This window comes from Psittacula echo (genome assembly GCF_963264785.1).
Source record: "Psittacula echo genome assembly, chromosome: Z".
NCBI lineage: Eukaryota > Metazoa > Chordata > Aves > Psittaciformes > Psittacidae > Psittacula > Psittacula echo.
In genome coordinates, this window is record NC_137742.1 from 25,576,493 (window position 1) to 25,589,356 (window position 12,864).

General features: G+C 44.0%; 1 protein-coding gene across 1 annotated transcript in view; it reads right to left on the minus strand.

Moving 5' to 3' along the window:
• Positions 1 to 9,342: 9,342 nt before the first annotated feature.
• Positions 9,343 to 12,864, minus strand: part of THBS4 (thrombospondin 4) — a gene marked incomplete at both ends in the record, with an annotated part of 42,596 nt that continues 39,074 nt past the window's right edge. The window contains 2 exons of the mRNA XM_080638003.1: positions 9,343 to 9,404; positions 11,381 to 11,520. Coding sequence (XP_080494129.1) covers positions 9,343 to 9,404; positions 11,381 to 11,520 — 202 coding nt within the window. The remainder of the gene's footprint in view (positions 9,405 to 11,380; positions 11,521 to 12,864) is intronic.

Genomic DNA, 12,864 nt, shown 5'->3' on the forward strand with positions numbered 1-12,864 from the left:
TGCTTTGCCAGCTCTCCTAAATTACATGTTGGATGTAGTGCAACGGGATTTAAGATATGGTACATTCTCTTTCAGGATGTTTGCTGTTGGCAAAATGCTAATTACATGAGCACTGCCAGTTGCTGTCAAATTTAAAAGTGGAGCGCTCGTTTACTTTCTTACCTTGCTGTTTCAGCTTGTGTCTAAAGATCTCCCAGGATCTTCACTTCTGTTTCTGTTACTAATTTTATAATATTTTAAATGCATTGATGGTCAGAAAAGGACTGTGATGCATCATGTTCCCTTTCTGCCTGCATGTTGATTGGAAAGTATTCTTTCAAACTGCTGTATTTTTATACTCCTTTGTTGATGTTAGTTTTGCTGTTGGGGTAGAACTTATCCAACCAATCCATTAATGGAGACTAGACTTCTTTTGGAGACTTTCTATTCTAAGCAGTGGGGTAAGCAGTGAGAAAAACAGAACCAGAAGACACAAATGTAACAGCAGCTGCTTTAGTATATATGACTGACTTGACAATATTAAACTGTACAATGTCACTTTTATTGGCTTTAAGCAGACAATACGGTGGTAGAACAACAACTCTGATGCCCTAAATGCTGAATAAGATTGAATCTAGTATGGTTGACTACATTCCAATGAGGTGAATTTATGTCTTATGCTAGTCTTAGAGGTTTTGTCTTCTCTCTCTCTACATATATATACACACGATGTGAAATATGCAGGATATAGACAAAATCAACAGATACAGCATTTCTTGTTTTGATATATGAAGGAGCCTTAAAAGTACCAGTAGTTTCTCAAAACAAAATAAAGCACAAAATAGAGGCCAGGGAGGTGACCAAAATATTTGCATGCCTTATTTGATCTGTTGCAATAATTGCTGATGCACACCTGGAGAGTAATCCTAAAGTAACAGATCTTAGTTCTGCTCTTGTTTTCATTACCATTTTTAGCTGCCTTGTTGCTATGGTTATCTCAAGGTTTCTGTCCTGCTTAGAGCTTGCTAGGGATGCAATCTTCCCGATCCCATGTACTCTTACCTCAAACAAAATCTACAGATCTTCAGTCCTGCGTACTTAACACCACTTACCCTCGGTGATTAGAAGCCTCAAAATACATGTCATGAGATCTGAGGGAAGGAAGAGCCTGTTCAGAGGTGACTCCCCTGCTGCTCTTCCTATTTGTATCTGGGGGGAAAAAGCAGTTGAAGCTTAGGTTGGGCATGGAGTTAGAAGAGCAACAAATAACTCTGGAGAGGAAAGCAGAGTTTTTTTCCTTTCCTTTTGCTTCTGCTGGAAGTTTCTAATCTCGCCAAAAGCTCTGCTAGCATGGGGGCCCATCAGTGTGTCTCTCTCTGCATTTGGTGTCCAGCCACACAGATCTTTCTGCAGCAGAAGAGGGCCTTTGTTAGCGCATTGTCAATATAGAAGCCTTTATCTCATCTCTAAGATAAGGACTTATGGGCTGTGCCATGATGACTAACAATTATCCCACCTAACTCACAGCACTTATTCCGACAAACAATCTTGATCCAGTGCTAGAGCTGTGAGCTGCAGCTGAGACAATGCAGGCTCTTGCTCCTCCATTAGTGAAGGCTTTCCCTAAAGTATAGAGGCTTGCAGGAGTTACCTCCTATTGCCATGTGTGTTGTACTATGAGAAACTAAGCTTTTTTTTTTTTTTTTTTTTAAATTAGCAATGTGTGTTCTAACAGAACAATCTAGGCGAAGAGCTCTGCAGAAGAAGGCCTGCACTATGTCAGGTTATAAGGCAGGGAATGGTAACTGTTTTCTGGTTCTGATAGCAGTCACAAATGTGGATGACCTTAACATGTATCTTGGCCAATGGATGTTCTTATTTGTTTACAAAAAGACTTATTTTATGTAGGCAGTATCTGCCTGCATCGGGACTTCCTGCACCTCACTGTGCTCAATTTTTTTATAGTTTGTATGTAAGGAAATAGTTTTTACACAGGGGAAACAGGGTTGTAAGAGTGAAGTCCACAGTGAGGCATAAGTCCATTCTTTTTAGACAGCACTTGCCTCACTGAGTTGCTCCCTCATCATTTCCTTCCACTATTGACCTTAAGCATCTAGATCTGCTGGTATAGGTAGGGTGGGAATGGACCACTGCCTGACCACACTGCTTTGTCTACTTCTGAGCAAACGTTGTGGGAAATCACCCTGAAAATAACTTTGAGGACCTGTTTGTCCCTGCTGTGGCCCCAGATCCAGCTGTGTACCTACAGGCCTTTCTAACAGATCAGTAACTGGTGGCACCTGAGTGTTCAACACCCCTAGATCCTCAGGCATTGCTTCCTGCTGGCCAGGCAAGTGTTACAGCCTTACCATTCACTGCAAAATCTGTACTGTGAACTTCCATGTGCAACTACTTAACAAAATCTTCAGCAAGAGTCGAGGGTTCAAATGCCCAGTTCATAGATTCCAAACAACTCACACAATTGGGCTTTTAAAACCTTCTGAAGAAGTGCCTTCATACCTATTGCTATGACAGCTAATAATTCAGATGGCACTGGAACTGGAAAACCTGAACTGAGCCTGTGACTGGGTAATACTGCCTTCTGCATTACACTGGTGTGTACAAGACTAAAGTCAGACCCATGGTGCATGTGGAAGACTAAAATAATCTGTGCTTGACAAACCTCTTAGGGGAGACTGTCTCAGGTACTACTGTGCAGTGTAAGATGATCTGGGAAGACTCACAAATAGCCTGATGCTTTTGTAAGTAAATGAGTAGTTGTTGCTTACGTTTACGTTTAAACTGTAAACAGTTAACTTTCTCTCCCCATATCTGAAGGTGCAGGTATCTGCTCTGCTTGAGGCGGTTAGCTGCCTGGTGTCTATCCTGTGTTGTGCCACAATTGTTCATTGAATTCTCAGGCATAAGCAGAGCAGCATTTCTGGCTTCTAGTATTTTTGGGCTGTGTGAAGTGAGGAAACTGTTGTTACAAACACAGGAAGACTAATGTCCTGTACTAAGTTTCCTCTAGTTAATACTAATGGTATCTTGTAATGGACTCTTGGAGGAGCCGACTGCTGACACAATTTAGTTATGCTGGGAAGGTGAAACAATTTTATCAGCAGCTTCCTACTTTTTCAAGTTGTCTGTCCTAAGAAAGGATATTTGGAGCCTCACTGCTGCACTGTCTGAGACTGGAGCAGTTTTAGTTTTTCTCATGAAAGCAACCGAGAGCTGCAATCATGACTGGTTCTTGTTTGAGGTAAAATCAGGGGGATGGACTCAGAGAGCAAATATCTGAATCCAGATTGGTGGACTAATAAGTGATACCATCAAACCTCATTACGAATGTTTGAAAAGCAGATGAGTGTGCTTGTTTGCTATTTACCACCTACTTCCTCAAAGCGTGCAGGCAGCCCTTGCAGCTGGATGCTTAGTAAGGAACAGCACTGTGATCACACATCAGTATTGTTACACGTTTGTGATAGTCTTAGCTCTGCACTTCAAGCATTTCCATGGGATTCAAAAAGCTGGTACTTGCCCAGCTAATTCGGTAAATCATGACTGGGTTGGACCACTTTCATCTGAAATGGGTAATTCAGTGTTGCTAACCTATGCATGGTCAGAAGGAGGGCTTGTCCCTGCACAGAATCGTAAACGCTGCATGTCTATTTATTTATTTATTTTACGTTTTAGCACCTTTTTGCAGATCTAGAAGTGCTCTGAGATTATAAACTGTGCACATACGAATGCTTCATCAGCCATTTCTGGGCTAGAACGTTCCTATTAATGAAGCAACCATTGCACTTGTGAAAAAAGCTGTTCTTTAACAGTTCTCTGGTTTTGACCAGTTCACCAGGAAGATTTTGGAGCTCAAGCCAGTGCTGCTCGAACTTTGACTAGCAGCCCACGCTATCATGGGCATCTCTGAACAGATTGGTAACAGAATAATCCGCTGAGTGCTTCTAAAACATACTATAAAGATTTTCTGCTATCAGCTGTTAGGCTTTTCTCCTGAATAAGTTGCTGAAGTATGATACCACAAGACTGTACCTCTGTGGGTAGATGGGTGAGCTCAAGTCTTCATGCAGACTTAAGCTAAAACTTAAGCTACAGTTTCGCTCTCATCTTTCCTTCTGGGCTTTGGAAGCAATGCCTTTTGCTTGCTGGTTGTCTCTCCTTGTTTTATTTGCCTTTTTCTCCTTGGATTGTTTTTAAACTCATTGTAAACCTACTTCGCTCCCATTCTGCTTCCTGTCAAGTAGGATGTCTTTGGCACTAGAAACTAGCAAAGAATTCTTTGCTACGTCTTGTTGATCCTTTCCTTTTATAGCAGGACAAACTGCAGTGTTAAAGTCAAGGATCATAGTTTATTATATGGGTCAGTTTTCTCTATGAAAACTGCTTCTTTGTTCTTTGAAATGGCCTACAAGTTCTTGTGGGAGGAAAACACATAATGAGCGCCATGACATCTTACTTTGTGTTTTCAATTTTGTAAACAGTAGTTTGAACTGAGCATTTCACATGACTATACAAGGGAATTCCAGGGGTCGAGTGCTTAGAAAGCTTTGGCTTTTTGTTCTTGTAACAGAATACATAACTTGGGAACTGGTATCTCTCTGTGTTTTCAACATCCTGATGGCAGAATGCCCATGTGCCCAAGGGTGGGGATAGAATCATAGAATAGTTAGGGTTGGAAAGGACCTTAAGATCATCTAGTTCCAACCCCCCTGCCATGGGCAGGGACACCCCACACTAAACCATGCCACTGAAGGCTCTGTCCAAACTGGCCTTGAACACTGCCAAGGGTGCAGGCAACTGTGCAGGGTTTGAATTAGAAACTTCAGGAGACTGGCATGGTGGCCACTTTCTAATGCCAGATGAAACTCTGTAGGTGTCAAGGGGGGCTTAAATCCAGCTTTGATTTGGTTTGTTGGTTGTTTTTTTATCAAACCTGGTTTTGACTCATTCCCACCTGTTCAGTAATGCTATTTTTTAAAGCTGGAATTTATTTCAGATACAAGCCCCATTTGCCAGTCTCCAATAGCTCTCAGTGCTGTGCTGGGCAGCCATTTGCACAAACTTCTTCAGAGCTGCAGTAATCAGCTTTGAGACCACTCCAGCAGCTGAAAGCTTCCAGGGCTTTTGCTGAGCAGATCTGCGGGGCGCACCACTGCAGCCACGCGTTTGCCAAAGAAGCCTTGGTGTGAAGCCAACAAGAATTTTGGAAAGCTATGGGGAAATAATATCTTTTAATTCATACCAGGGCTTTACTTCTCCTTTAACCAACACATGTCCAGGTGCTTAGGTGTCATTGGGCATCCATACGGACAGACTTAAAGCGAGAAACATTGACTTTCAGAGAAAATTGTTCAACCTGCCATATGCAAGGTGAGAAAATAGTTACTGAGAACATATGGGTTCACTGTCTGCTTTTTGTTTACCACGAGGAGCAGTGCCCGGTCTGGTATACACCATGTTCGAAAACTGGATGCAAAGTAGTCAAAATGTAAACACATTTTCTTAGCAATGAGGGGATTTTAATTAGTCTTTTACAAGGTTCTTAATATCTCAAGGGAACTTTCTGGTGTGTAAGTGTGGTTTTATTTTATTAAGCTGTAGCCCAGGGAAGTGGAGGTTTGCTCGTTTATTTAACTTTTTTGCGAGTTTTTGTGATCTGTAGTAACTGTAACACTTTGACTTTTAAGGGTTGGTAAAGACGTCAGAGTTTTAAGATCTTAATTGTAGAATAGCCAACGGCTTTGCCTTTTTTAAAGCATGTTAATGGTTTTTATGAACACTTCCTTTTGTATACTGAGTGAATGTATTGTTATAGATTTAATGTTTAATGGACCAATAAAGTTTTTCTTACATTTGAATTGAATTGGTGTGATATATAAAAATTGAAAAGTCCATTTATTTTAGGAGAAACTTGAGACATATATAAATATATGAGGTAAAGAGTTGCTGAGGCAGTAATGGTAAACTGATTGATCATTTTTGTTCACTACATTGGGACATTGTTTAGCAATTAAAATGTTGGCTTATAGAATATTACATGTCTTCCCTGTCCATATGGTTTTGTATCCCTCCAGAGCGTGACCTTCACGAGATGACAGGTTGCACAGATTCATCTGTACAATCGAGCTCTGAGATGTGTCACATACCTCTGACAGCACAAACAGAATATTTTTCAGGCCACGGATAGCGCTGAAGCCCACGCAGTTGTCTGAAACAAGGATTTCTCATTTGTCTTCTCACTTGCCCAGGTAGTGGGGTGGACAGCAGCTGAATATGACACCTAGATCTACACCAGGGAAAGTGCTGCATCTCCCTGCACTGCCCTGCGGTCCTTGCTTCCTGCCATCTGCATTTGGGCTGTTGCAGAGTCTTGTATCAGCATCTGCTGGCTGCAGCCTGCCTGCTGGGGCTGGTTGTGCCTGTGCCATAGGCCTACACCAAGACATGGGTTTCCTGTGGCTATGAGAAGCTGCTACCCAGTTTCATAGGGTGGAATGGAGGCTGCCGTTCTCCGTGCAGCTCTGGCATGCGTAGCAGCAGGCTCTGTGTTTTGACCATGGTGCAAATGGGTCCTGAGCAGTGCCAAGGGTCTGTGAGAGCAAGCAGTCTTTGCTCAGCAGCCTGCCACTCATGTGGCCACCCCTACCTTCACCTCACCCTGCAGCACCATGGCAGGATGTTCTCTCTTGGAGTTTAAAACCAGGAGAACAGAAGCATTTGAATTGTGTTTGTCGTGGTGTTTGTAGCGTGCAGGAAAGAGTTAACCTGTGATGAGACGTTAGACCCTGGTGCAGGAGCCCCAGGACTCTGCAGCTGCCTCTCCAGCTGAGTGCTGCTCTGCTCTGCAGGTGGTAGGGGCAAAGGGAAGCTACACATAGGGTTTGAAAGATGTAGGACTGCAGCATCTTCACTTGCCAGAGGCCACACATGGAGCTACGTCTGTGTTGCAGAATCATCCAGAAAGAGGTGGTGGTGCAAGAGGAGCTTGTTTAAACACACACAGGGATTGCACTGTCTCTGATGGGAAGGTGAGGGGCAGGAGGTTTCCCAAGCCCAGACTATGACCCTGGGTGGCAAATGTTTGTCTGCAACAGTTGGACTTCACTATTCGCTTTGCTGTTTCTCAGTTCTAGCAGTCAACACAAAAGGCAGTGAGCTCTGGCACCCTGCTGTAATGTCCCAACAGCACCATCTGAAACAAAGGAAGAGCTCGGGCTGCCTGAGCTGCGACTGGTTTCTGTGGCTGCCGGTTGAGAAAGGCAATGTGTTTTCTCCTGGGGCAGGTTAGAAGCTCACAGCTTCATGCAATTGCCTTTGACAGCACAAGAGCCTCCTTCCTTCCAGTCTCCAGTGGCAGTGGCAGTGGCACAGACTGGAAGAGAGCCTGGGAATGGCCAAATTCAAAGGTGGCAAACTGGTGTGACCAACAGCAAGGGTGCTCCCTCCCAGCTCCTGTGCCAGGGGGAGAGCCTCCAGCCATGGGAGGGGACACAATAGGTGGAGGTTCAGAGGCTGGCAGGCGTTTGGATGTTTCCTGATTGAGCTGATGTGTGCTGCCATGCTCTGACCAGCACATGCTGCAGGCAGGGCATGGTGGGCCAGGCCTGTGGCACCCACTGTGAGGAACAGACCACTTGTGCAAGATGTGTGTGCTGCAGGCTCACACAGCACAGAGTGAGAAACTGCTCTCGCTCAGACTGCACCCAAATCATCTGGAGAGCATTTCTGCCTGGCGAAGGGCGGCTTCATCCACTGAAATGCGAGTGCATGAGAAGGAAGACAGAAATTTGCTTCGTAGTCTGTGTTCTTTCATAAACAAACAATACTGCAGTTACAGCCTATGTTCAGCTAGAAAAAAATGTTTATTCTCATCTTCTCAGCATAATGTGACAATACCCTCTGTGTTGCTCCAAAGTAACTAGCCTTCCAGTCCTCAGTTGAAAACCTGGTGAGTGAGGTTGGGTTTGATGAAGCCAAGGAGAAAGGTGGACTGACACTGGAGGCCCTTTCACAATTAAATGCCGTGCCGGATGAGCGCTCCAGTGTTGTGACTCTGGGATCCCTCGTGGGGCAGGTCGCAGGGCTGTGCTGCTCCCAGAAGCCTTGGCAATGGTGGACATGCCCACAGTGAAAACTCTTCCTGGAGCCCAAGCCTTTGATAGCACCATAAACCTCAATGGCATTTTTACTGTACAGAGAACAGGACATTTTTTAATTTTTTTGATGCACTCACCGCATTTTCCCTGTGCTCTCGTGCTGGGAAGGGGCCATGGCTGTTCATCTCCTCAGGGCTACTTCTGATTTTTTAAACCCTCACCGTACTCCCCGTCTGCTGAAATACCGTTTCCCATTGTCCCTTTTAAGGCAATTACTCTAGAGGCTGCAATATCCTTCTCTTCAGCTGTCCTTGCAGCTTGTCCCCCTTCCCTTTCTTAGCTTCAGTAAGAAGAAGAACATAGGAGAAATCACATGGTATCCAACACCTTTCTATACTTCAAATTACAGGGTACATTGGGGTAAGGTTTTTTTTTACTGTTTGTTTTTTAGTCCTTTCCTAATGGTTGCTAATGCTTCATGCAGTGGTTTGGGTTTTTGACTTGGTGACTTTTCATGAGTGTAGTGCCTGCTGAGAGAGTGCTCTGACTACAGACAGCAGGTCAAAGCCTGGCTTTGTGTATCTGAAAGTTAGGATCATTTTCTCTGTATAGATGACTCTGCATTTATCTCCCTATGTCCTTTTTCTTTTTTAAGTCACATGCAAGTAATAAGCTGTGAATACAATGCCCTGCAGTCAGCTTTTTTGCTTTTACAGGATGTGACAATGTTACTCACAGTTTCCTGGGAGTGGGAGGGCAGGGAGGTCTAATAGTGTTCTTAGAGGAGGTCTGCTGAAGGAGTTGAAATGCTCTACACGAGAGAAAACTATCCTAGCAGGACTGGAAAGGTACTAAGAAGCCCTTGGCTTTGCCAGACTGCTCCCAACCACTTCGTGCCTGGCTGCAACCTGTTCTTTCTGACACATTCCAGATAGACAAAATTGCACTTTCTTCCCCACCCTGTTTAACACCAAATCCAAAATAGCAATAGATTCAAACTTTTGCTGAGAAACCAAGTGTCACTCCATTACATGCTGCTCCCTAGATTTCAGGGCAAATTCAAAAACAAGTGAAGCTCCAGGCTAGTTTGTCTCCTTTTTATTTTTACTTTTATACAAAAAAAGAAGTCTGATATAGTCACATCAATGAGAACAAGCTGCAGTGTGCACTCCGACAACAACAATCATGTAAGGATTTAAAATATATTGGTTTATTGTTTGCAATAGCAGTGTTAGTTTGCTTGTTCTTAAATATCCCCAACTCCAAATTGCTGAGCTTGAAATTCTTGAAAGTCCTCTGGGATGGTATCTGAAAATAGGAAAATATGCAAAAATTGAGTCTCTTCCAACAAAACAAGGGAGCATTTAAATAAATGAATTACCCACACATTCTTCTTTAGGTACCATGCCTTCTCTTTTGCTTATGCATTAAGAATGAACAGGGACTGTTCTCAGTTTTAGCTGTATACCACCGAAAAGCAGAGGGAGGCTAACTAGACAGTGCACACTATGGCGCCAGCTCATAATGGAGCACTACCAACCTTCAAATTACATTTCCATCCAAAAATTTTGTGGCTTCCACATCTATATTTTTATTAGTAAGCGCTGACTGGAAAGGCAGAAAATGTGGTTGTCTTGCTCTGTACATCAGACATGTCTCTATGTCAGTGTCTCTGTTTCTCATGGCTCCTAATTCAACTTCCCTGTGATGGTTTCCCACGCAGCAAGAAGGGACTGACACATTAACCCAAGGACCAATAGCAGCTGGTAGAAGAAAACCACTTCAGCATTGGTGAAGTAAGCTGGAGGTGGGTCAACGTCATAAGAGTGACTACAGTTCTGCTGGAAGTGTTGAGTTTGCAGGACATCTTTGCCAGCTCCCATTGTATCTGGAGCACCACAGAACTAACCATAGAGCTAAAGCTGCAGCCAAAGATGGAGCCTCAACAATGAAGCTCAACTGCGTGACCTCAACTTTATTTTGATTATTTCCACCCTGACGCAGGACAGGTAACTAAACTCAAAAAGGAAGTAACTATGTAAATACACACAGTATACAGCAAAAAAGGGCAAGTTCTTTGCTTTTTGTTGACCTTTTTTTGAGGCTTGAAAATTCCTTTTAAGCTTTTTCTGAAATGAAAGCAGGATGCTTGGGGACTCCAGAGACTTCTCTGAGTGGGTTTAATTGACCTGCTGAAGTGCCTGCAGCTAAGTCACTGCCTGCTCACTGTCAGGACGGTATCTACGGCTTCAGCAGCAGTTTTGAAACATGATTGCTGGGAAAACACATATGTCTGGGAAACCACAGACATAAGAGTCTGTTTTCAGGCTCTTATCAAGTAATTCATAATTGAAAGCACCACTGTCTAAAAATTTCCCTGTTTAACCATGATGTTCAAGCATACTGAGTGCCCAGGAACCAGGGTCCATCATTGGAACACACCACAGAGCCAGGGTCTGGCTGTGCAGTGGCTGTGTCCGCTGCAGACGTGGTCTTGGCTTCTTCGATCCACAGAGAGCAAGCAGAGAAACTATTCCAACTTGGCTGGTAACTTGTTTTCTGAAGGCTGCTTTGGTCAGGTAGGGGTTGATGCTGAGAGGAGTGGGGCAGCCCCTCCAACCTCACTACCAGCAAGGTAGTGTTGCCAGGGCAGAAATGTCATGACACAAACAGCTTCTGTGTGAGTGACCAAGGATTGAGTTATTCCATATAGTGGGAGATTAAGGCTAAGCTAGGAGGCTCTGACCCCAAGAGGGGTAAGCCAGCATGCTCCAACAGAGTCTGAGAAGGATTCCTCCATGGGACAAAGCACATCTCATGATCTTTTCCTCCCACAGACAGGAGCAACCAACAAGTACATGTGTGACACTAATGCCTGGTGACTGATCCCAGTGGCTCTCCAGATTTCTTTCATGCTGTATTTACAGCTCAAGGCATCCTACATGTATGATGGCCTCAGAATGTATATTGTGTGTGTACACCTCATGGTTGGTTGGTTTTAAATAATGTATCTAATTCTCTGATGACAGCTATACTACTTAGTTGGCACAATCTCTGCAGCAGAGTGACTGCTCTGGGAGGAGCAGTTGTGAGTGTGTCAGCTCCCATCTGGCTGGGCTGCAGCATGCTGCTGGTGTCAGGGGAGGCGTTTCACAGCTGTGAATAACTTGTGAATGAAAAGCAATGGAAAGGATGCAAAATGGCTTAATCCAGCAGCCACACTACCACACTACTTCATGGTCATTTGCTAGTTGTTAGCTGAAATGATGTAAGAGCAACATTACCATTGCAGCGGTATTTCAGGTTGGACCAAATAATGTTTTCCTGAGAGAAGCAGAAAACTCCAAGCCGTCCTCCACGCATCGTGGTGTCTATAGTTACACCAGAATCTGCCACTAGGTCAGAGCCTTCATAAAATCTTGCCCTTAATGAAAGCAAACAGAATGTCCATTATGGCTTTTCCAGGGCTGCAACATTCATAAAAGTAATCTCATTATCGATGGTGGCTCCAGCCTTGGAAATGGTATTCTCCCTCCTTCCCATAGGAGAAAAAGAAGCTAAGATAGCTCCTCTTGGAGGCCAGGGACTGGAGTGATGCTGCATGCTGTCAAGAGCTGGACAGGAAGGGTGTTTTGGTGGGTTTGGGGGTTTTTTTACACATCCTCCAAAAGCCCTGGAATATATTTTTGTATAGTCAGTCAGGTTGAGAGCTTTAACTCTTGAAAAATTCCACAGTCAACAGTTACAGGAGAAAGGGAGAACCAGATCAGGCCAGTTGAAGAAGGCCAAACGGATATTGTCTCACACAGTTTGAAGCTAAACCTTTTTTTCTTTTTTAATAGGCAAAGTTTCAAACAAACCAGTTTGAATGTTAAACTTCACTGTGAGTTTCTTTAAAAATGTGACTGTGATTAATTCCAGGAACAGTTCTGATGATCTGATATTTCGTTGTTAGAAAACCCATCAGCAAATTCCCAAGCAGCTCTGGGAAGAGCTGTGCCCTGCCAGCTCCCCAGCGTGTGCCCTGCATTTAGGGCTTCAGCAGAACCATGCTGGAGCTAGCTGGGATGCTGCAATGCTGTCTGCACCAAGTCCTCAGCCTCTGGGGTACTGGGTACGTGACTTAGAGGATGATGAGCCTGAAAGACCCTGTCTGGATGAGGACCCTGACATGCAAGAAAACAGACAGTGGTGAAGGGAAAGAAGTTCCTGTGTCTTTTTATAAAATAAGGAAAAAAAAACCCTCGACAATTCCTGTTATGTTCCTGAGTTTATTTCCTGATTTGCTGAGGCAGTTCAAAAGCATCTGTACAATGAATAGAACTTGTTGTCTTTCAAATTTCTGTGGGAGAGTCTTGGCTTAAGTGACTTTTTCCTATGCTTCCTTGAAGCCTCAGAAAACCTTTGCTAGACGCATTATGGTCTGTGGCATCTGGCCTAAACAGACCGCAGCAAGATGTGGACAGAGAGCTGGCAGAGGTTCACTTTAGGCCTGGCTGCCTTTAGTTTCTGAAGGACTGTGAGAGACTTCACTAGCTTTCCCAGTTGCAGGGGGCATTAATCAGGCTGGCTAGAGACTGCAACCACAGGCAGATGCTTGCTTGTGAAGCAGCTTCACAAACAGCTTGGACTAAACAAAAGTTGCCACCCAAGATCTATTCACAACTGCCCTGTGGCTGGGACACAACTGACAGAATAAATGTTCATAATCCACTTTAGCAGAAAGTCAAACATAATCATTCCCATTACCAATGAAGATGATGCTCTG